Source organism: Aethina tumida, chromosome 1 (assembly GCF_024364675.1).
Source record: "Aethina tumida isolate Nest 87 chromosome 1, icAetTumi1.1, whole genome shotgun sequence".
NCBI classification, from domain to species: domain Eukaryota; kingdom Metazoa; phylum Arthropoda; class Insecta; order Coleoptera; family Nitidulidae; genus Aethina; species Aethina tumida.
Genome location: NC_065435.1, coordinates 35397562 through 35424126, shown reverse-complemented (window position 1 = coordinate 35424126; position 26565 = coordinate 35397562). Strand labels below are relative to the sequence as shown.

Genomic DNA, 26565 nt, shown 5'->3' with positions numbered 1-26565 from the left:
AACAGTAAGCACATAGCGTGGGGTTGTGTAAAATCTAACACCAACGGCGGTTTCCTGCTGCGGGCGTCACTGGACAACCGGTTCTCGGTGGAAACCACCGAGACGCCAAACCACTTCCCTGATAGTCCCTCATGCCGACCTGATATCCTTTCCATTTTCCTCTGCAAAAACATCACAGAGGTGCCGGAGGTCATTAACCACCAGGTGTTGTCTTCGGACCACAACCCGATCTCCCTGGCACTTAACGAGAATTGTTGCCAGTGGGAGCCTCGTAAGAGGAAAACCAACTGAAAGGGATATAGACGGTGAAGTGGATAGGCTGTCAAATGACATCCTGACAGCCTTAGAACGGTCGACGCATGCTTGCCCTAACATCTGCAAGCAGCATAGTCTTCCTGGCGAGGTTGTCACCCTCATCAGGAAGAAAAACCGTAGCAGGAAACTTTGGCAGCGTACTCGGGACCCCTTCATCAAGGCCCGGTACAACGCCCTGAGCCGTGAGGTCCGGGCCTGCCTGCTTGAACTCCGGAGCTCCTCGTTCCAGGAGTTCATAGCAGAGGCCGAACTCCATCCTCGTCGGACCTGGAAAGTCATAAGGTCTATCCGAGGGAGGCGTATGCGCTATCCGCACCTTGTTCATGATGGCATCAAAGTCGTCCTGGACAAGGATAAAGCGGAGGTGTTTGCAGACTCCCTTGAGCGGCAATGCTCTCCAAACGCCAGTTTTCCTGGGTTTGTTGTAGAGCACAACTCTATCAGCCGTCAGGTGGACTCTATGACTTTCCCAAAACCTGATAGTGACATTCTTCCTACTTCTCCCAGCGAAGTCAGAGGTATCCTTAAAGCCCTCAATAACCGGAAAAGTCCCGGCCCAGACACCATCCCCAACGTGGCCCTTAAGAAGCTTGCTACCATTCAGGTGGTAATGCTTACTAACTTTATAAATGCGATGCTCCGTCTCCACTACTTCCCGTCGGCATGGAAGGTGGCGACGGTAGTGTCCATTTTAAAACCCAACAAACCTGCCCACCTTGCTAGCAGTTATCGTCCCATTAGCCTCCTTTCTTCGCTAAGCAAGGTGACGGAGCAGGTTATTCGGACTCGGCTTGAGGAATTTATGGCTGACCAGCACATCCTGCCGAACGCTCAGTTTGGATTTCGTCGAGGCCATGGTACCGGTCATCAGATTTTGCGAGTGACCGAGGATATGGCTGGAAGGCGTAACAAGGGGCAGCATGGTACCATGTTGCTCCTTGATGTCAAGCAGGCATTTGACAGGGTTTGGCACGCTGGTCTAATACACAAACTGGCTTCGTTAAATTTTCCTTCTTATCTAATCGGCACTATCCGCTCTTTCCTTTCCAACCGCTCCTTTCGTTCCGGGGTTGGAAGCGAGTTCTCTTCTTCGAGAACTATTACCGCTGGTGTCCCGCAAGGCTCCAAACTATCTCCTACTCTCTTCAATCTCTATTGTAGCGACATACCATCTTATCCTAGAGTTACTATAGCAATGTATGCCGATGACGTTGCCTTAATTAGCTCCCACAGATGTATATTTTATGCGGAGATCCATATTAGGAACTTCCTGCCTAAACTGCTCTGTTGGTACTCTCGATGGAGATTGGAGATCAATCGTTCTAAATCCGAAGCTATCTTCTTCTCAAATCGACCAAGGTTGCCACCTAAATTCCTTATCAATGATCACCAAGTTGAGTGGAGTCCCAGCGCCAAGTACCTGGGTGTCATACTTGACAAGAAACTCAGTTTCTCTCGCCAGGTCGCTTTGGTAAAGTGGAAAGCTCTAGCAGCCTTTGTTGCTTTGAAATCTTTCTTCCTTTCTAAACGTCTTTCCTCTTTAGTTAAGCTGCGTGTTTTTAACGCGACAGTCCACTCTCTTTTCACTTATGCTTTTCCTATATGGGGCACCGCCGCCCCTTGGCTCATTAGGTCCCTGCAAGGGACCTACATGTGGCTAGTGATGTCGGCCCTTGGTGTCCCATACTATATTCGTAACAGTCAAGTCTGTTTCGAATACAACATTTCCTCTCTTTTGGAGCTGCGGCGCAAACATGCCCTCAATCTCCGGAGATCTATCTTTCAACACTCTAATCCGGAGATTGCATGCTTGCATGACATCCAACCCTGTGAATCTGACAGATGCAAGAGACCTTGTCTCTTGGCTGTCTAGACCTCTACGTCTCTTTGGGACATCTTTTCTTTAGTATGTGGCGGTTAGCTGTAAACCTCTTTAATTTTTTCCTTCTCTCTATTTTCCTAAACCTATATGGTTATACTCTTAGGCCATGATCTTCGGATCGATGCCCGGAGAGGGGTTTTTAGTCGGTTAGTCCGACACTGCCTTCGACATCCAACAGAATGTGTCTTGTATATTTTCCCCTCTTTGACCCAATAAAAAAAAAGAGAACTCTGGACCTGTACGTTTGTTTTGACAACTGACTGACAACTGATATTTCAGTTATTTCATTTTGCTTGTTGGTCGATTTTATATTGGCGATACCAAATATAGAAAGATGATATTCTAAATTGTCGAGATATTCTGAACACAGGATTCTATAATAATAATGGAGGAGCTATCCTCCTGTGACAGTTAACAGAGAAACATTCTTCTGATACAATTTAATTTACAATGCGAAAAAACATCTTATAATTGAAAATAAAGTTTACGCTATAACAGAGTCAAGAATTGAGACACAATTTTCTTAGAAAAGCATTTATTTGGAATACCGATCAGACATGTGTTAGATGATGATATTCTTCCAGGTAAATAGAAAGGAAGAATGTATGAATATTGAATGTGTTTCTTTTGTTTGATAAACAAACTGCCTTCGTTGCTAATGAACCCAGATTATGCACAAAACTATTCTTTGGTAAATTTACCTTCTAAACTTGTTCATTTAGTTATTGCGAAGAGCACAAAAAACTTGAGCAACTTTTATTTATCTTCTAAAGGGTTCTTATCCCATCAAATAACATTCGCAAAGTTCAATTTATATTGTGCATCACAATCTTCAAGTTTTGATTCACCACCACGATTTGAACTTTATTTTAAAGCAAGTATGGAGCATGTAGGTAAAGTAAATTGTGTTTCACCTCTTGAATGTTTATAAAGATTTTTTAGAAAAATACTACTTAATAGGATCCCAGGTTCCTATAATCGCGATTATAAATCAGCAACTAAGGCCAAGTTGTCCAATTTGTCAGCTCTCAAGAAAACGTGGAGACACTTAAAATATATATGCACAAACGTAGATGAAAATTTCAACAAAATTACAAATGATACAGCTATTAATTATAAATTTCATCTGAACAAAGATTGCAAATCAGAAAATTGTAAAGTGGAAATCACTTTTTCATGATTTTGTAAATAAAATGTGTTGACATTATTTGAAGTTGTCATCTAGAGATGAGGAATCTAATTAAATTTTGACATAAAATTAGCAAATTTGGAAAGATTGGTATCTTAGTGTTATTTGAGGGTAATAATCCAACCAAATGTGATAGAAAAAATTCAGTACCTAGCTGAAATTTGCCGCTCACTAATTCTTGCTTAAAGAATCAACTACGTGAATTAACTTTTGATTTAAAAAGGTGAAATAATTAAACATTTACAATAATAGCAACCTACTCTCTGAAGGTTTCGATTACGAGACACTGAAATCAAATCAGTTGCAGATCTCTCGTCGACATTTATTTTGAATCAAAGAAATACAGTCTGTGATTCTGCAGATAATTAACATGTGAATAGAAATTGCTTTTGTTAACATTGTTAACTTTATACTTAAATGCCGATATATACTTTGTTGCTAAGAGAGGTGAGGGATGTCGTCTTTCAAGTAAATTTGATTTGATCTTGCATTGTATTAATATTACATCAAGTTGTGGTTCAGTTATATTTTTTGGTATAATTCTATTCGTTTGAATCCACAGTGTCAACAAATTGACAGAGCAAAGAAATATCGAGATGAGATGAGTTATACTAAATGGTAGAACTGTTCCGAATCAAATTCATCCTTATATTTCAACCTACACTAAATGACCATAAATGTGATTCCCAAATATTTATATATAATATAACTTTCCAAATAAAACTACTTTGTGTACCTTTAAGTTCTGTGGTTAATTTAATATAAGTTTGGTTGTTAATAAATGGTTTCGACCCATTGTCGATTTTTTTAACCTTCAACTATTCAGTGGAGGTACTTAAAAGTTATATGCAACATATTTTTTTAGGAAACACATTTAGTGATTACAGTACAGATTAAAATTTAAGGAAAAATTACTTCGGCACTAATCTAAAATTATAATTGCTATAAACAAGCTTCATTCTCAGATGATAGATGAGTTGAAACCTAGATCCACACTATGGATACATTTCCATAAAATGAAAGTACTTGCTATATACAGAGATAGAAATGTGGAACTCAAACGGGAACATTCCAGTCCTCAGCCTTTTTGGTAGAACTTTTGAATACGGTTTCTTGATAATGATGTTTTCTTCTTTATTGTGATTTTTTCTTGTACTTTTTTCGGATTTCTTGGATTTTTTTTCATATTTCATAGCCTCAGAGAAAATATTTGCCGATGTCGTCAGGTTGTGCCGTGGCTCATTTCATCTTCATTTATATGATGGTAATCAGCCTTTCCATGTGAACGTAACTCCTCGTGCCCAACGAATCGTCGAAATACTTTAAAAAAGATATATAAAATTAATATTAAATATTAATTTTATTATATATACCAATTTTATTTGTTTTTCATTTAATTTAAATAATTTAATTGTGTGTTTAAACATAAAATATGTCATTAATTATAAAAATCTTGAATACAGATGAAAATTATACTTACATTTAAATCCAATTCTTGGGCCACTAGAATCTCTACACCATTTGCCTTTTGCATCGTACTTTAAGATTTTAATCTTAATTTATTCTGAAAACAAATTAATTAGGTATTAATGTGTTGTTTTAAGGAGCATCATATACATGAAAGTACTTATTCTTTGTTTAGTTGGGAATTCCTGTAAGTAAATTAATGAATTTACACAAAAATATTTCCTAAAAATAACAATTTGATACGATCTGTTTCATTTCTAGCATTATTATACACAAGTATTTCTTCCGATTATCATTTCCAATGAGGCAGGGACTCATTAATAATAGCGAGAGTATTTACCTAATAATTTTGAATTGAAGCGTAGGAGCAACTTCAGAGAGATGTGGTTCGTATGAAACAAAAGTTTGAACTGATTAAAGTTTGGTGGTAAACAAGTAAAGAAAACTTTTTGGTCTACCTGATTTTATGAACAAAATTGAAATTAGTTTATGACAACGAAATTCAAATGTCTACAAATGAAAACGAATAGTTAATGTTATAAGCTCTTTAGAGAACAACTTAGGAAACTTAGTTTTTAATTTTTTTACATGTAGATAAAGTAGGAACATATTGTATAGAATTTCATAAGACACAATCAACCAATGATAATTGATAGTTTAAAGTGTAAACCTCAGTACTCATGCAAACACTATACTTACTCATCATTGGTCCAATTCACTCGAGGCAAGTTATGTTAGAATATCTAGACATCGTGTATAACGGTTGTGATGACAACGGAGAATAAAAACAACAGAAGAGCGTAGTTATAGAAACAGAGTTAAGTTGTAAGAGCAGAGTTAGTTGTATACAGCTCACCAATGTTGTAAAATAGTCAATAAGCGTTTTACTGAGTACCTTGCATTATCATTCCACGTCGCCTTGTAAGCAGGCATATTCTAACTATTAACTTTTGTATTTTGACCTTAATGGAAACAAATACTTCCAGTGCTTCCGTGTCCTTTCGGTGAGCACAGGAGTGCGTCGTCAGGATTTCGAGAACACCTCCATAGGCAGACAGCTTACTGCATTACTTCTGCGTTTTGGAGGTGTGGGGTGGCTGGTCGGGAGGAAGGATTGGTGTTAGGGTTAGAAGAAGGAGTACTTCCAGGATTTACCGATGGTATCTGTAGCTTAGCAGACAGCTTAATGCATTACTTACTTTCATTCGTTGTAATTCACCCTCTAGTTCCGAGATTTTAATCTTAACGTCTAGTTTTCAGGTACCTCTTGGCTTATCTTTTTCGCGGACTCTACACATGGTTTATTGGTTTAGTAACCGAGGTTACCAGCCAAATTAACAACTCTTCTCTTTTGTCTGAATATGGCAACTCTTATAACTAAATTCAAACAGATGGACGAACGTTATCTCTAACTCCATTTGGGGGTCTGATGTCGGTGTGGCGCTTTGCCGAATTTTGCTGTTGTTACTTACTTTAGATAGTTAACTCTTTCGGAACTTCGAACGGAGTCGTGCTCAGGGTTTACCGGGCGGTTGACCTTTCTTTCTGCCAATAGAACCTGGATTTGAACCGCCTTTTCCTTTCCTTCATTCACGGTTTTTGTCTCTTAGTATGAACTTCTTGTGGAACGGAACTGGCGATGTGCCGTCCGGTTCCAATAGGATTCGGAACCACTCGACCGTTTGCAGGCACACTTGCTGTTTTCGCATTTCATTATCGCTAATTCGATTATTAAACTGTTTATAGTACGAAAACAAAAATTTAATTCAGTTGTTTCTTGGATTGGTAAAAATGGTTACCAGACAAGTAAACAAATTTTTTCATTTGTCTGAATTTGGTAACTAACAAAATTCAGACAAAAGAGGGACACTAAATAGAAACAAAAATATCACTACAAACACTTTTGAAAACTGAGGTGTGAGTGTGATGAGAATAATAGTCGATGTTACAAGAAAACTAATCGTTTATTATATTATTACAAAGTGTGCACTCGGCTAGAAACGTCAAAGACTAAAAACTAAGAACTAAAAACCCTTCGTAGCATGACGCTTGCGTTAGGGCATCTATACAGAGGGGTTCCAAGTATCAATGTGCAATTTCATTCCTTAACAAACACTTTTCCGAAGTTGCTACTCAAATTTGGATAAATGACGATTGTTACCGCTGCCATTGGTAACGACAGAAAGGTCTCTTATTGTTAGCGACTTTTGTCAATTGTTCAAAGTGCACCAGGAAATATTGTTGATAGTAACAATTTTTGTTTGAGTTGTTCGTCCTTTCTCTGCCTGCATTTATTTATAATAGTTACCATAATCGAAAGAGAAGAGTTGTTAACGCTAATCCCAAATCTTTATCCCAACCAGCCACCCCCACTCCTGCAAAGTCTTCCAGCTCCAAAACGCAGGAACTCGGTCACCCCCAAGGAGGTGATGTCGAAATTGTCTAACTACGATGCACTAGTTATGGTTCAGTATTCAAATTTATGTATATTGAATTGTATTAAAGTATTTTAGACCAAGTACACTAAGAATTAGAAGAGACTTCTCATAGAGAAGAAAATTTTAAATTGGTTTGGGAAAAAACAGCGCTCATGATTAGCCGTCTCAGATCTCAGTTTCGGTTAATATTTTTTGACAGCTCATTGACAATCTTGGCAACTGATCTTTGTGTAATTTCGTTTCGTTTGGTGTCCAATAATATAATGCTCTAAAAGCGAATTACTGAGAGAGGTTATTTCAATTTGCCAAAATATGCGGAAAGTGGGAAGGTCCTAATTATGTGATGTGAATTTATAAGTTTAACAGAATTGAAAAAAAGCAGCTAAAAAAGATGTTTAAGTTTTATTATTATCTTATCAAAGAAAATATATAAAATTTTGATATTTGTTAGGAATAGCAATGTCTAATTAACAATTCACACACTTTTGTCGATGCATATTCTTCAGACAACAAAAGTATGTTTTACTTTTGATTAATAAACATATCGCCTTCATTGCTGTTGAAACCTGAATATGTACAAAATATCATTTGATTTCAAAACTGATCTTGAACAATTATTTGGTAACTTCTTAAAATTTCGTCATTGAAAAGACAAAAACAACAAAAGAAATAAGTATTTACACTTCGTTAGCTGTTTGTTTCACTTTTTTGCCTTCAATGCAGACACAAATCTAATATGTTTGTTTATATTCAAAACGTAATTATAATTTTGTCCAGATTGATGTTTTCAATGAACTCAGAAGTCTTTATTTATCTAGTAATAGAGGTCCTTATGATATTCTTTCTACAGTATTGAATGAATTGTGGATTTTCATTAACAAAGCCTCTAACAATGAAACTTAATATGTTTTTAAATTCTACTTTATGTCCTAACGTACGTAAAAAATCATTTGTTATACCTATCTTAAAGGATGGAGATAGTTTACTTGTTGTTTTCCAAGATTGTCCAAAAAAATCATTTCCAAAATAATTATGCCATAGTTCCAAAATATTATCAATGAGAGTCTATATGAATTTTGCAAATATAAATCTTCTGCGACCAACCTTTTTATTTATAAACTCTCGACAGTTGGTGCTCTTGAAAATCATTTACAGGTTGATGCTGTTTATACAGACATTTAAAAGGCATTTGATAGAATCTGCCATGATTTATTGTTTGCTAAACTAAATGGGCTGGATTTGACAAGTAATTTTTCCACTGTAAATAATCATAACGATTGTAATGTAAAGTGATTAGTTTTTATAAAAAAATTAATCAACACCATATTCGCAAGTTATACTTTAGATAAAAGATATTAATGTAATGTGTTTGAAATTTAAAAATGAGTAATAGATTGGGCGGTAGTTTTTCTAGAAAAGTTGGTTCGGCTCAAGCTAAACTGAATTTGGGTAAATGTAAAAGAAAAGCTGGAGAATATCTTGATGCGTTTGCCCACACATTAAAGTAGCTTTTTACACAAATACTGCTGTAGGATCCCAGGTTTTGCGATGTTTTGTCGTATAAAATAACCTCTTTCCATAATCGGTATCGCGATTATAAGTACAGCAATTAAGCAGAACGAAATACTCTCACATTAGCTGTCAAAATTGCCAGAGATGTCAAAACGTGCATACTCCTTAGGAACTCGTTAGGAATATTTAAACAATTACAATAATGGCAACTTGATGCCATTATTGTGGAGATGTCGATTACTAGTCCTGAAAGTCACGGAAATCAAATTAGTTGCAGATCTATCGTCGACATTCAAAAACTATCTATGATTCTGATAGATAATTAACATGTGAAAAGAAATTGTTTTTGTTAACTTTGTTAACTTTATATTTCCATTAGAATAGATTGCTGCTAAGAGAAGTTCCAACTATTATAATTTAGTTTGAATATGTGATACGGACGACGTGAGGGATGATATTGAAAACAGGATAACTAGATGTATATACACATAAATAAAATTTTAATTAATTAGTAATTACAAAACTAAACGAACATTTGGGAGTGGGTGTTGGACTGAGTGACATTTTACGAACTTTCAAGTTTCAATAGCAACGAAGGAATTTTGTGTATCAAATAAAAGAAAATAATATTTATGTTGCTAAGGTTACGATTCCTTGTGACATATGCCAGACGTTAAAATATAAACAAAACATCCAATGTCCAATTGAACCTTATTCGAAATATGTAATTTAGAAATAAGTTGTCTTCTTTCAAGTAAATTCGATTTGTTTCTTCCATTTCTTCTTTTATTGATGATCCTTGCTCCTGGATTTGCATTTGAGGACTTTTATGACCTTACTTATTACAAGTGTAGCACCCTTACTTACTTTGTTTCTTGTGGTTGGTATTGTTGACTCAGAATACTGTTGAGTCACTTTCAGGTTGTTTAACATCTTGTGATAGTTTTGATTTCACAGAAATTGAAGTTATCTTCATGCCGGAGCTTTCAATAGCAATATTCATAGGTTGATAGGAGGACTCTGGTAGACCGGAGAGTAGCACTGTAAATAGCCATTCATCGTCAACTGCGAAACCGATGTTTCTGAGCTTGTGAGCAGTACATATAATTTTGCTCACACATTTCTCTACGTTTTGACATACAGTAAGTGAAGTATTATAGAGATCACGCAGCAGCCCATCACAGCGTGTCAACCAAGAGTCATCAAATACTTATGAAAACGTATCCCATACTTCTTTTGCAGTACTACTCTCTTGTATGTGCACGTAATTTATTTAGTCAACTAGTAAATTTATCTTAGTTTTTGCCTTTGTGTCTCGTTTTGTGTCCACACTGACACATGTGGTGGGGTCTATGCAGTTTCACAACTCCTCTTGCTGTAGGTATGATTTTAGAGCAAATCGCCACGTTACGTAATTATCTCGGCCGGTTAACTTTTCAATTAATGCCAATTGATTGTTTGCTGACAATTTAAGAACCCTTATTCCAGATGTTATGAGAAAACACTTTTCAATTGTCGTATTGACGTTTTAGGTTAACTTCATTACTTTTCTCAGTAAGTAAACCATTCTCGGCTTCCCTGGGCTTTTCTGGCTCCATAACCTGTTAATTTTTCTTAAAAGAATTTTTTATTTCAGGAGAAAAACTTATATTTAAGAATTTAGTGTTAAAATTACAACTTAACTGTCTACAGACGCACAATTCAAATTACAATTTTATCAGTTTATGTGTAGTTTCTACAGGTCATCGCATCAGTTACAATTGGATTCCCAAGAGGAGATGAAACATTATTTGTTTTAAGTTGTGTTATAATTTTCCTTTCTATGTAATAGCGTAAGCTACATTGCGCTGTAAATTAGATTTTTTTGAGAAGAATGCTTCAGGTAAACTACTTTGGGTTAAAAAGACAGCATTAAATTAACTGAGGAATGCATATTATCGGAATTTGTAAGCTGGGTCATCTCCTTGATTAGTATTTATATGATCCCAATTTTCGCACTGAAATATCCTCTTTCTGTAATTCGCCAAAGAGCATTATAGGATCGGACACCAAACAAAACAAAATTACACAAAGATCAGTTGTCAAGATTGTCAGTGAGTTGTCAAAAAATACGAGCCGAAACTGAGACTGAGACGGCTAGCCATAAGCGCTACCAAATAATTTCATTCAAATAGAAACGTTAAATAATTACTTTAATAACAAGGTTATATAAATGTTTGTGATTTAAAGTACTGTAACCTGTATTCCATTTCTATCTACACAGTTCTGCCATACTAATTTAAGAGTTTATTTTCTATGAGAAGGCTCTTCTAATTCTTAGGGTACTTGGTCTAAAATACTTAAATACAATTCAATATACATAAATTTCAACACTGAACCATAAATGGTTCACAATTTCGACATCACCTCCTTGGGAGTGACCGAGTTCCAAGAAGTCTTCTGAGTTTTGGAGCTGGGAGACTTTGCAGGGGATGCAAGGGTGGCTAGTTGGGATAATGATTTTGGATTAGCGTTAGGAGTAGGGGTACTATCAGAGTTTACCGATAGTATCCCTAGTATAGACGACAAAGCTGTGTAAGCACTCTTTCACTCTCTGTATCTCACATTCTAGTTCCAAAATTTTATTCCTAAGGAAATCGGGTACCTCTGGAAACGTCAGCAGACTTTTGGGTTTTATTGAGTTTTTCACTTAGCTTTTCTTTTTTCCGGACCCTACACATGGTTTATTGGTTTAGTAACCGAGGTTACAAGCCAAATTAACAGCTCTTCTCTTTCGATTATGGTAACTATTATAACTAAATTCAGACAAAAGAAGGACGAACAACTCAAAAAAAATTGTAATTTTCAACAATATTCCCTGGTTGCTACCCACACTTTGAACAATTGACAAAAGTCGCTAACAATAAGAGACTTTTCTGTCGTTATCAATGGCAGAGGTAACGATCGTCATTTAACCAAGTTTCGGTAGCAACTACGGAAAAGTGTTGGTAGTGATATTTTCGTTTTTATTTAGTGACCCTATTAAAGTTCCTATTAAAAGACAAGAATCGTGAAATAAGAAAAGGAAAAGGAGGCTCAAATCCAGGTTCTATTGGCAGAAAGGAAGGCGGTACCACATCCAACGACACAACTAGTTATTGTAAAGCCCCAGTTTTGATCGGTTACATTAGAGTACATTAGAGTACCAATTAATTCTCTGTATCGTGCGGGGTCTTTGAATGGTTTTAAATCTCTGTTAAATTTTGAGTGGCAGTCATACGGTGTTTTAATTGGATTGCAATCTACCATTCTGAATTTCTCTAAAATATATTTTTTTTGTTTTAGTGTTACTCCTTTCTTACTTTGATTAATTTCTATTCTAAAGAAAAACCTTGCAATCTATGATCTTCAATTTCTCAGCTAATTCTCTCTTAATTTCATTACCAGTTCATTTTCGACAGTTCTTTTGTACTCCTTAAATTTTTCAAAAACTTCTCTCTTTGACTTAAGGAAAAAACCTGGCACCACCTATTATATTCGTCTATTAATGTAAGAAGATATCTTGATCCACCGCTGAATTTGACTCGCATTGGTCCGCAGATATCTGAATGGACAATATTCAGTAACTGCTTACTTCTTCCTTCTCTGTCAGTAAAGGGTTTCCTTGCTTGCTCACCTCGTTGACATTGTCACACCACATGGGTAATTTATCATTATCCAATTTATTACCGTGTACCAGTCGCTTTCTGTACAAATCCTGTACACCTTTATAATGTAGGTACTCTAGTTGTTTATGCCACAGGACCATTTTGTTTGAATTTCTATGCATTATTCACTTGTAGACATTTGAATTTCGTTGTATATAAACATATTACAAAATTTTTCATAAAATCAAGTAGCCCAAAAAGTTTTCTTTATTTGTTTACCACAAACCTCTTATCAGTTCAGACTTTTATTTCATAAGAAACACATCTTTCTGAAGTTGCTCCTACGCTTCAATTCAAAATTAATAGTTAAATATTCTCTCTTTATTAATGAGGTTCTTCCTCATTGAGAATTGTAATTAGCAGAAATATTTATGTACAGTAGTGCTAGAAATGAAACCGATCGTACCAAACTGTTATTTTTAGGGAATTGTTTTGGCTAAATTCATTATTTATATTTACAGGAATTCCCAACTAAACACAAAATAAGGCTTCATAAAATAACACATTGATTTGTTTTCAGAATAAATTATGATTATTTTTTTATTGGAGCAAAGAGGGGCAAATCTACAAGACGTAGTGCCGGACTTTACCGACTAAAAACCCCTCTCGGGGCAATGATTCGAAGATCATGACCTAAGAGTAGTTAACCATAAAGGTTTAGGAAAATAGAAGGGAAAACTAAAGAGGTACGTAACAATCGCTACATAGTAAAGAAAAGATGTTCAAAAGAGACGCAGAGGTCTAGACAGCCAAGAGACAAGGTCTCTTGTATCTGTCGGATTCACAGGGTTGGATATCATGCAAGCATGCAATCTCCGAAACCATTTTATAACACCAAACTAATATTAAAATATCGACATAAGTTAAACAAAGTAGTTATGTTATATTTAAATATTTAGGAATCTCATTTATGGTCATCCACTGTAGGTTGAAATACAAGGATGAGATTGATTCGAAACAGTTCTACCATCAAAAATATTATAACAAATTGAAAAATCATCACGATATTCCTTTGCTCTGTCAATTTGCTGAGACAGTGGATTAAAACGAATTATAAGAAAAGATATAACTGAACCACAATTGGGTGTTATATTAATACAATGTAAGAATCAAATCAAATATGCTTGAGAGAAGACAACTTTTTTATAAATTACTACATAGTTCTGACATATGCCATAAAGAAACGTAATTTGACATGTTATTTTATTTTTTGACAAACAATTCGTTGCTATTGATACTTGTTTGCAAAATGTCACTCAATCACACACTCACTCGTTTTATTTTTTAATTACAAATTAATTAAAATTTTATTTGTTTTCAATTCTATTCCTCACCTTATAGTAGTTGAAACTTCTCTTAGCAGCAATCTATTCTAATGGAAATATAAAATTAACAAAGTTAACAAAAACAATTTCGTTTCACATATTAATTACCTGTCGAAAATAAATGTCGACGAGAGATCTGCAACTGATTTGATTTCAGTGACTTGCAGGGCTCGTAATCTAAACCTTCAGACGGTAAGTTGCTATTTTTGTAACTGTTTAAATATTTCACCTTTTTAAATCAACAGTAAATTCACGTAGTAGATTCTTTCAGCTTGAATAAGTGAGCGACAGATTTCAACTATGCACTGAATTTTTCTCCTTCACCTTTAATTATCACCCTCAAACAACACTAATATACCAATCTTTCCATATTTGATAATTTTATGTCGTAAATTATTTAGATTCTTCATGTCTGGATGACAAGTTCAAATAATATTAACACAATTTATAAACCAAATCATGAAATAGTGATTTCTATTTCACAATTTTCTGGGGAAATAAAGATTTGAAATCTTTGTTGGGTTGAAATTTATAATTAATAGATTTATCTGTTGCAGTTTTGTTAAAACTTTCATCTACTTTAGTGCATATATATTTTTAGTGTTTCCATATTTTCTTGGGAGTAGGCATGTTTTGACAAAACACTGACAACATCATCGAGAACTAAAGTTGTAGTGTTTTCGTTCTGCTTATTCGGTTATCATATAATCGCGATACCGATCATGGAAAGAAGTAATTATGTACAATCAAACATCGCGGAGCCTTGTATCCTATTAAGCAGTATTCTTCTAAAATATCTGTAATAAGGTATATCATAATTGAAATGAAAGTTTATGCTCTTATAGACATTCAAGAAGTGAGACACAATTTACTTGCTTTACCTGTATGCTCCATACTTGCCTCAAAAATATGTTAAAATCGTGGTAGTAACTCTCCATATGCGTTGGGATGTAGATGGAGTTCTTAGATACTTTATTTAAATTTACATTCTGTAAAAAGAAAAAATTTTTGAGGGTATTGCAAAAATTATCTTCAAAAATTGATTGAATAAATCATATTGTAGAAGAGAATGAAAAACACAGTGACCAAAGATTTTTTTGAAAGAAGGAAAATAACGGAGCGATTTTTAATTAGGGATGTCTCAATTTGATTATACGGCGTTGTAGTGCGTTGATTCAGTCAACCAAAGGGGCGGTATATATAACACGATATTTTACACTAAATACTCTCTGTACTCTGTAATATTGTATAACTTTGGTTAACTTTTGATATATATACAAATCGGGATTTTTTTTACAGTTTCTAAGACATTTTGGTGTTTTGTTAATATATCTTATCTCCTAACTTTATTTAAGTGAACTTAATTATTATAATTGGTAATATTTTGATACAGCAAAATAAAAGCCCACGGGAAATTTTCATGTGGCTTGATTTCCGAGAATTTCATGATTAATTAACACTATTTGAAATCAGAGCTCTGAAATAGATATATTTCGTTATTAATGTAATTGTTACAATATTCCGCCTTGATTAACTGCAATAAATTCTGTATCTAAGGGAATCCAAATTTAAAAAAACAATAGAACACTTGTTGTAACCTAGCATCTGTAATTTACAACTGTTCCCAAAACTTAATTTAAAATATTAACAATTTCAACATTCAAGAGATGCTGTGAAACTTTAGAACAGTAGGTGTCTCACCATTCAAAAAATCAACAACAACATACGCGCCATTAATTTATTTCAGATGTAATTCATAAGGAATAACACATAATTTCTAAGGAAAGTCAAATTTGATGATTAACATCAGTGGATCAAATTTAAATGGAACATGTGTGTGGTTTAAATTAACGGTTAAGACTTGAATAATACTATTTGGAGTAAATAATTAAATTATTTATTAACAATTTCTTAAAACGAGAGAAGTTTTTGAGAACTCTGGTTCTGTACGTGTGTTTTGACAACTAACTGTCAACTGATGTTGGAGATTTTGCTTGTTGGACGATTTTATAATGGCCTTACCAAGTACACAAAGTTGTTCTTCTAAATTGTCGAGATATTCTGAACACAGGATCCTATAATAATAATCGAGGAGCTATTTTCCTGTCACAGTTAACTGTGTAGCATTCTGCTGATATAATTTAATTTACAATGCGAAAAAATATCTTATTCTTGAAAATAAAGCTTACGCTATAACAGAGTCAAGAATTGAGACGCAATTTACTTGGAAAATCATTTATTTAGAATACCGATCAGACATGTAGTAGATGTTAAGATTCTGCATATAGCATATAGATAAACCAAGTAAATTGTGTGTCACCTCTTGAATGTTTATCTTTCTTTTCAGTTATGTTATACCTTATAGCACGGTAAAGTAGTTTTTTTAGAAACTAACTACTTAAAATGATCCCAGGTTCCTATAATCGCGATTATAAGATTAGCAACTAATTAGAATGAAAATACCCCAACATGCCCAAGTAGTCTAATTTGTCAGCAAGTTGTCAAAACGTGCGTAGGGGTTACGAGCTCTCAAGAAAACGTGGAGACACTTAAAATATATATGCACTAAAGTAGATGAAAATTTCATCAAAATTACAAATGAGCTATTAATTATAAATTTCAACTCAACAAAGATTGCAAATTTTTACACAGAAAATTGTGATTTGATTTTGTTTATAAATTGTGTTGTCATTATTTGAACTTGTCATCAAGACATGAGGAATCTAAATAAATTTTGACATAAAATTAGCAAAATTAGAAAGATTGGTATCTTAGTGTTGTTTGAGGGTAATAATCCAACCAAACGTGAAAGAGAGAAATTCAGTACCTAGTTGAAATTTGCCGCTCACTAATTCTTGCTTAAAGAATCAACTACGTGAATTATTTTTTGATTTAAAAAGGTGACATATTTAAACAGTTACAATAATCGGCACCTACTGTCCGAAGGTTCCGATTACGAGTCACTGAAATCAAATCAGTTGTAGATGTCTCGACGACATTTATTTTCCATCAAAGGAATACTGTCTGTGAATCTGACAGATAATTAACATGTGAATAGAAATTGTTTTCATTAACTTTATACTTAAATGCAGAAATATATTTTGCTACTAAGAGACGTGGGGGATGAAATTGAAAACAAGTAACTTGCCTGATGTATATACACATAAATAAAATTTTAATTAATTAGTACTTACAAAATTAAACGAACATTTTGGAGTGAGTGTTGTATTGAGTGATATTTTGCAATCTTTCATGTTTCAGTAGCAACGAAGGAAGATTGTTAGTCAAATAAGAGAAAATAACATTTATGTTGCTAAGATTACTTCACCTTATGATGTATGCCAGCCTGTCCAATTATAGGCAAGAGTTATGGTTAATTCAATTAAACCTAATTCGAAATATGTGGTTTGGAATCACGTTGTCTTCTTTCAAGTAAATTTGATTTGATCTTATATTGTATTAATATTACATCAAATTGTGGTTCAGTTATATTTTTTGTTATAATTCTATTCGTTTGAATCCACAGTGTCAACAAATTGACAGAGCAAAGAAATGTCGAGATGAGTTATAATAACTTTAATGGTAGAACTGTTCTGAATCAATTTCATCCTTATATTTCAACTTACACTAAATGACTATAAATGTGGTTCCCAAATATTTAAATATAATATAACTTTCCAAATGAAACTACTTTGTTTAAGTTTTGTGGTTAATTTAATTAATATTAACCTCCAATTAGTTAGTGGAAAGAAGTACTTAAAAGATATATGCGACATAATTTTTTAGGAAACACATTTACTGATTACAGTACAGATTAAATTTTAAGGAAGAATTACTTCGGCACTATTCTAAAATTATAATTAGAATAAACAAGCTTAATTCTCAGATGTAGGATGAGTTATAAGGTAGGTCCATACTATCGAAACATGGAACTCGAGATGGCGATCTGTGGTACAAGAATTGAACTTCTATCCAAAGAAAATTTCGACACGAGGCGGATTCAGGTAGAGGCGTTACTTACCAAAATCGATACCTGGAATTTCGTTAATGAAGTATCAAAGTCAGTTAGATGTCAGGGTGACAAAAAAAGTGAATCAGCCCTTAAAACGTGGATGTAAATAAGATAAAAAGGTAAATGCGGACATAATCCTATGCATAAGCCCATCGGACCTCAAGAGTATCAAAGGATTCGAGATTTCCAAAGATGTATGGCACTTTTGAAACAATTATTTTATATATTTTATATATTTTATATTATTTGATTAAGTATAAATAAAATTGGATAACGATAAATTACCCACGTGGTGTGGCATATATCAATGAGGTAAATATGCAAGGACACCCTTTACTGCCAGAGAATTAAGAAGTAAGCAGTTACTGAATATTGTTCATTCAGACATCTGCGGACCAAAGCGAGTTAGAACCAGAGGTGGATCAAGATATCTTCGAACATTTATAGACGATAATAGTGGATGGTGCAAGGTGTATTTTCTCATGTCAAAAGGAGAATTTCTTGAAAAATTTAAGGAGTACAAAAGAACTGCTGAAAAACGAACTGGTAATGAAAGTAAGAGAGAATTAGCTGAGAAATTGAAGATCAAAGAATGCTAGGTTTTTTTTGGAATAGAAATTAACCAAAGTAAGAAAAGAGTAACACTTAAACAAAAAAAATATATTTTAAAAAGTTAACAGAGATTTAAAAATGTTCAAAGACTCCACACGATACAGAGAATTAATTGGTACTCAAATGTACTCTAATCCATCGATCAAAACTGGGGCTTTACAATAATTAGCTGTGTCTTTCTGACAATCGAACCTGGATTTGAGCCGCCTTTTCATTTTCTTATTTCACGGTTTTTGTCTCTTAATAGGAACTTCTTCTGAAATGAAACTGGCGATGTGCCGTGTGGCCCCAATAGGACTTTGAAGCACTCAAACTTCTTGCAGGCACGCTTGCTGTTTACTCATTTCATGACCGCTAATTCAGTTATTAAACTGTTTATAGTACGAAAACCTAAACTTAATTCAGTTGTTTCTTGGATTGGTAACCAAGGTTACCTACCAGGTAAACAAATTTTTTTATTTGTCTGAATTTAGTAACTAACTAAATTCAGACCAATTCAGTTACCATATTCGAAAGAGGAGAGTTGTTAATTTGGCTGGTAACTTCGGTTACTAAATCAATAAACTATGTGTGTGAACTATGTGTAGTGTCCGGAAAAGAGACAAGCTAAGTGAAAATCTCAATAAAAACCAAATGTCTGCCGACGTTTTCAGAGGTACCCGATTTCCTTAGTGTTCAAATTTATGTATATTGAATTGTATTAAAGCATTGCATATTCTTCAGACAACAGAAGTATGTTTTACTTTTGATTAATAAACATATCGCCTTCATTGCTGTTGGAACCTGAATATGTACAAAATGTAATTTGATTTCAAAACTGAACTTGAACAATTATTTGGTAACTTACAATTTCGTCGTTGAAAAGACGAAAACTACAAAAGAAATAAGTATTTAGTCTTTACACGTGAGCTGTTTGTTTCGTTTTTTAGCTTTCAATGCAAACACAAATTTAAGCAATATCGTTTTGTCATGAAAATATTTTGGTTTATATTCAAAAAATAATAATAATTTTTTCCAGATTGATGTTTTTAATGAACTCAGAAGTCAGATTATCTAGTAATAGAGGTCCTTATGATATTCCTTCTACAGCATTGAATGAATTGTGGATTATCATTAACAAAGCCTCTAAAAATGGAATTTAACTTGTTTTTAAAATGTGCTTTATTTCCTAATGTACAGAAAAAATCATTTATTACACCTACCTTAAAGAATGGAGATAGCTTACTTGTAACAAATTTAGGCCTGTATGAAAAATGTTTTGTATTCCATAATTGTCCAAAAAAATTCATTTTCAAAATAGTTCCAAAATATTATAAATGAGAGTCAACATGGATTTTGCAAATGTAAATCTTCTGCGACCAACCTTCTTATTTATAACAATTCGACAGTTGTTGCTCTTGAAAATCATTTACAGGTTGATGTTGTTTATACAGACTTTTACAAGGCATCTGATGGAATCTGCCATGATTTATTGTTTGCTGAACTAACTGGGCTGGAGTTGTCAAGTAAGTTTTCCACTGTAGATAATCATAACGATTGTAATGTAAAGTGATTAGTTTTTTTAAAAAAATAAATCAACATTATTTTCGAAAGTTACACTTTACATAAAAGATTTTAATGTAATATGTTTGAAATTTAGAAATGTGTAACAGATTAGGCGGTAGTTTATCTAGAAAAATTGGTTTGGCTCAAACTAAAATAAATTTGCGTAAATGTAAAAGAAAAACTGGTGAATATTCTGGTGCACTGATTGCAGAACAATTTTTAGATGGGATGGACAGTAATTTAGCATATAAATTCCAGCTTAAAGTATGCGTTATTGTTGAAGAAGAAATAATGTGTAGAAATAGTTAATCTTTCCATTTCTCTGTTAACGTTATCTATTATTGACTAGTAATTAATAAGTCAACTTAGTTGTCACGCCCTTCCATATTCTGTCATTGTCAAAACTTTTCGGGTTATTCATCAAACTCTCTAATACCCTCAAAAATTATTTCTTATTACAAATTGCAAATTTAAATAAAGCATCCTAAGAACTCCATTTACAACTCAACGCATATGGAGAGTTACTACCACGATTTTAATATATTTTTAAAGCAAGTATGGAACATATAAGTAAAACAAGTAATCGTGTCTCACTTCTTGAATGTCTATAATAGTGTAAGCGTTCCTTTTAATTATGTTGCCCTTGTTGCACTATAAAGTAGATATTTAGAAAAATACTGGTTAATAGGATAACAGGCTCTGCGATGCTTTGTCATATAAAATAACCTCTTTTTATAATCGGTATCGCGATTATAAGATCAGCAATTAACCAGAACGGAAATACTTCAACATTAGTTGACTAAGTTGTCAGAAAGTTCTCAAAACGTGCGTACTCGATAGCAACTCTCAAGAAAACGTGGAGACACTAAAAATATATATGTAATAAATCAACAAAAGAATGCTATTACTTATAAATTTCTACTGTAAAAAGATTGCAAATCTTTACGCAGAAAATTGTAGAATAGAAATCAATATTTCATGATTTGGTTTAAAAGTTGTGTTGACATTATTTGAACTTGTCATCCAGACATGAGGAATCTAAATAATTTTCCTCATAAAATTAGCAAATATGGAAACATTGGTATCTTAGTGTTGTGGGAGAGTGATAACCCAACCAAAAGTGAAAGAGAAAAATTCAGTGCATAGTTGAAAATTGTCGCTCACTAATTCAAGCTGAAAGAATCAACCACGTTAATTTACTGTTGATTTAAAAGAGTGAAATATTTAAACAATTACAATAATGGCAACTTTTTGTTTGAGGATTTCGATTACGAGTGCTAAAAAATCACGGAAATCACGAACTTTCAAGTTTCAGTAGCAACGAAGGAATTTTGTTTATCAAATAAAAGAAAATAACATTTATGTTGCTAAGATTACGTTTCCTTGTGACATGTGCCACACGTTACAATATAAACAAAACGTCCAATGACCAATTAAACCATATTCTAAATATGTAATTTAGAAAAAAGTTGTCATCTTTCAAGTAATTTTGATTTGTTTCTTTCATTGTATTAAAATTACATCAAATTGTGGTTATATTTTTATTATATTTCTATTTGTTTTAATTGACAGTGTCATCAAATTGACAGAGAAAAGAAATATCGAGATGATTTTTCGATTTGTTATAATAACTTTAATGACAGTGATTCATTTATTTAATGACCACGTTACAAATCACATCTGTGTGTGAAATGATATGGACAAATTGCACGTGTTGATTACCAGGAAACTTTTGCACAAACAATCAGTTCAATACGATCGTTACTATCTGTGGCTGTACAAAATAATCACAAAATCAAGTAACTAGACGTAAAGACAGCATTTTTATATGGAGAACTTGAAGACACCTATTTATGACTTAACAAGAAGGGTTGGATCATGACGAAAACATGGTATGTAAATTGAACAAGTCACCATATGGGTTAAAAGAATTCCCTTGCTGCTGGCATGCCAAATTCGACTCTACACCGAAAAGAGTTTTAGTATTTATATGGAACAAATATTAAGCAGAATTGAAATGACTAATGCTGATCCTAATACTGTTCCAGTCGACCCTAACATAAAGCTACAGTAGGAAGATACTACCTCACTTCTGCTCTTCATAATAACACAGCTCGTTCCGTCAAATTTTATTTGGCTACCATCGCAAATAATCTGACTTAGAGACAATAGATTTGTTGCCAATTTAGGAACACATAATAACACAGCTCGTTCCGTCAAATTTTATTTGGCTACCATCGCAAATAATCTGACTTAGAGACAATAGATTTGTTGCCAATTTAGGAACACATAATACTTTTGTAAAAAGCACCTTTTTGTTTTGACCTTCATCGTCATAATGGTCCAACCTCACTTGTTCTGAGCATTGCACAGATTATACTTTGTTGTTTGCGACTCTGATTTTATGTATGACAGGAGCCGTCATATTTTCAAGCATGTTCTTACGTCTTGTCATGTGTGACGATGCATCGGAAGCCACTTACCATGGGTCATTTTGGCTGGATGTTGCCTCAAACGCAGCAGCATATGATGAACTACTTGCTTTTTGTTGAACATTCTTGGTTCTGGATTTGCATTTGAGGACTTTTATGACCTTACTTGTTACAAGTGTAGCACCTTGGACCCTTACTTTGTTTCTGTGGTTGTTTTTAATTTTCTTGATGACTGACAATACTGTTGAGTCACTTTCAGGTTGTTTAACATCTTGTGATAGTTTTGATTTCACAGAAACAGAAGGTATCTTCATGCGGGAGCTTTCAATAGCAATAATCATTGGTTGATAGGATTCTGGTAGACCGGAGAGTAGCACTGTAAATAGCCATTCATCGTCAACTTCGAAACCAATGTTTCTGAGCTTGTGAGCGGTACACATTATTTTACTCATATATTTCTCTACGTTTTAACATGCAGTAAGTGAAGTATTACAGAGATCATGCAGCAGCCCATCACAGCGTGTCAACCAAGATTTATCCCATACTTATTTTGCAGTACTACTCTCTTGTATGTGCACGTAATTTATTGAGTAAACTAGTAAATTTATCTTAGTGTTTGCCTTTGTGTCTCGTTTTGTGTCCACAATGACACATGTGGGGGGTTTTATGCAGTCCACAACTTCTCTTGCTGTAGATGTGTTTCTATAGCAAATAACCAGGTTACGTAATTATCTCGGCCGGTTAACTTTTCAATTAATGCCAATTGATTGTTTGCTGACAATTTAAGAACCCTTATTCCAAATGTTACGAGAAATCACCTTTCAATTGTCGTATTGACGTTTTAGGTTAACTTTATTACTTTTCTCAGTAAATAAGTCTTTCTGGGCTTAAAAGAATTTATTATTTCTCAAGAAAAAATTATATTTAAGAATTTAGTGTTAAAATTACAACTTAACTGTCCACAGGCGCACAATTCAAATTACAATTTTAACAGTTTATGTGTAGTTTCAGTGCACTCCTACCTGGTCATCGCATCAGTTACAATTGGCATCCCAAGAGGAGATGAAACATTATTTGTTTTAAGTTGTGTCAAAATTGTTCATTCTTTATAGTAGTGTAAGCTACATTGCGCTGTAAATTAGATTTTTTTTAGAAGAATCCTTCAAGTAAACTAATTAGGGTTAACAAGACAGCATTAAGTTAACTAAGCAAAGCATATTATCAAATTTAGTATGCTGGGTCAGCTCCTGGAGTAATATTTATACGATACACATTCTCCACATTTTGGCAGATTGAAATAACCTCTTTCCGTAATTCGCCAAAGAGCATTATAGGATACCGAACAAAATAAAATTACACAAAGATCAGTTGTCAAGATTGTCAAGGAGTTGTCAAAGAATACGAACCGTATTCCATATCAGTCTTCACAATATTGCCAAACTAATTTAAGTATTTCTTTTCTATGAAAACTTTTTTCTAAATGTTAGTGTATTGACCTTTTTGCTTTAATTCAATTCAAAATACATAAATTTGAACACTGAACAATTTCTAACATTATCTCAGTCATCTAAATCTTATCAATATTAAAATTTGCCCTAATATATATATTATTCTTTTCCTTGAAAAATATTACATTTTACCAGTGTGCGTTTATATTCGGATTCAAACTCAGATAAATAAACTATATGTATTTTGAGGAGAAAAGACAAGCCAAGTGAAAATCTCAATAAAACCCAAAAGTCTGCCGGCGCTTCAAGAGGCCTTAAGATTAAAATATCGGAACTAGAGGGTGAACTACAAAGAATGAAAGTAAGTAATGCAGTAAGCTGTCTGCTAAACTACAGACACCTTCGGTAAATCCTGGAAATACTCCTACTTCTAACACCAATCCTTTCTCCCAACTAGCCACCCCACACCTCCGAAACGCAAAAGTTTTCCACGAAGTGGGTCATGCCTCTAAAAGTGATGTCGAAATCGTCTGATGATGACGCACCCCTGTGCTCACCGAAAAGACATGAAAGGACTGGAAGTCTTTATATCCATTATGGTCAAAAGCCAAAAGTGAATAATTGGAACAGTTTACCAGCATCTGGTTCTGATTTTTATTCCAATCATTGTGCATCAGTGGATATATTTTTAGTAACTGGAGATTGAAACCTGCCCCGAGTGAATTGGACTAATGATGAGTTTAGTGTTTTCATGAGTTCTGAGGTTTACTCATTAAACTATCACTTGTCATTAGTTGATTGGGATTTACTTTTAAGCAATATGGATGTTAATGATTGAGAGCACAAATCTTATGAAATTTTATACAATATGTTCCAACTTGATCTACCTATAAAAATAATTAAGAACTATGTTTCTTAAGTTATTCTATAAAGAGCTTATGACATTAACAATTCATTATTCATTTGCAGATATTTGAATTTCGTTGTCATAAGCAAAATTAAATATTTTTCATAAAATCAAGTAGCCCAAAAAGATTTCTTTATTTGGTTACCACAAAACTTTAATCAGTTCATATCGAAACCTACCTCTCTTATACATAATTTGTTTTCAGAATAAATTCAATAAATTAAGATTGAAATCTGAAAGTACGATGTAAAAGGCAAATGCTGGAAAGATTCTAGTGGCCCAAGAATTGGATTTAAATGTACGTATAATTTTCATCTGTATTCAAGATTTTTATAATTAATGATATATTTAATGCTAAAACACACACAATTAAATTATTTAATTTAAATAAAAAACAAATAAGCCATTTCGACGATTCGTTGAACATCAGGAATTGACACATTGACAGACTGATTACTATCATATAAATAAAGATGAAATGTGCTATGACAAAGCCACACATCGGGAAATATGAAAAAAAAAAAATCCAAGAAATCAAAAATAGTACAAGCAAAAATCCCAATAAAGAAGAAAACAGCATTACCAAAAGTTCTACCAAAAAGGCTGAGGACTGGAATGTTCGCGTTGGAGTTCCACATATCTGTCTGCGTATAAAGCAGGTACTTTCATTTTGAGAATTAAGCATGTGTATAATATATAATAATTTTATAATTGTGGCGAAGAAATTTTTCCTATTGTAATCTGTACTCTATGACGGTAAATGCGTTTCCTAAATAATTATGTTGTATATATTATAAATAATTATGTTATATATAGCTGTAAATCTTTCTACTGAAAAATTGGTGGTTGAAAAAATCGACAATGTGTCGAAACCATTTTATAACACCAAACTAAATTTTCGACTTAAGTTAAACTAAGTAATTTTATTTGTAAAGTTAAGTTATATTTAATTATTTGTGAATCTCATTTATAGTCTTCCAGTGTAGGTTGAAATATAAGGATGAGATTGATTCGAAACTATTCTACCATCAACAATATTATAACAAATCGAAAAATCATCACGATATTCCTTTGCTCTGTCAATTTGCTGACACTGTGGATTAAAACGAATAGAATTATAAGAAAAGATATAACTGAACCACAATTTGGTGAAATACAATATAAGAATCAAATCAAGTTTTGCTTGTCAAAATTAGATGCCAGGAGCACGGAAGACAGTTCGACTTCTCACGAAAGGCCATCGCCGCGCTCCCGTCCACACCCGTCGCCGCGACGCCATCAACAAAACCGGAGCCATCCCTTCCAGGGGCCGAGTACGCGTCTATCGTTCCATGAACCAGGCCGCCGCAGAGACAAGAGGACGACTGACGATGTTGAACCAAGGCGACTATCCGGGTCGGATCTCAAACGTTGTTTTAACTGCCAGGAAGTAGGTTACATAAGTCGCAACTGCCCACGATCCAGAACTAATGATGTCTGTCGCCTTTGCAAGGAACGGGGACATTACGCGAAGAGGTGTCCTAAGAGGAGAGATGTTAAACCGCGATTCGATTTACAGCGAATCAACGTCCTCCAAATGTCTGTGCCTGGCTATCGCAAATGGGGCGTTACACCAGAAGGGAACGGGTTATCCGTGTACTTGGACACTGGTAGCGAGTGTAACGTAATCTCGCCAGAATGCGTGAAGAGAATCGGACTTCAAACTCAACCTGTACAAGCGACACTGTCCGGTTTCGGGGGCGGCAGGACAGACGCCAACAGGCAGACCCAGCTAGTAGTAACTGTCGACCGATGA

The 26565-nt window shown here is 34.0% G+C and overlaps 1 protein-coding gene across 1 annotated transcript; it reads left to right on the top strand.

Moving 5' to 3' along the window:
* Nucleotides 1–775: 775 nt before the first annotated feature.
* On the top strand, nucleotides 776–26565 carry LOC126265110 (uncharacterized). The gene is made up of 2 exons (XM_049965783.1): nucleotides 776–922; nucleotides 25948–26565. Exons 1-2 carry the CDS (start codon nucleotides 776–778, stop codon nucleotides 26563–26565), a joined length of 765 nt encoding a protein of 254 aa, XP_049821740.1.

What these genes read in the sequence shown, in the direction of transcription:
- LOC126265110 (XM_049965783.1), top strand. Translation starts at nt 776, where the DNA reads ATGACTTTCCCAAAACCTGATAGTGACATTCTTCCTACTTCTCCCAGC. An exon ending in AGCTTGCTACCATTCAGGTG is followed by an intron (nt 923 to 25,947) that starts GTAATGCTTACT and finishes AATCAAATCAAG; the next exon opens with TTTTGCTTGTCAAAATTAGA.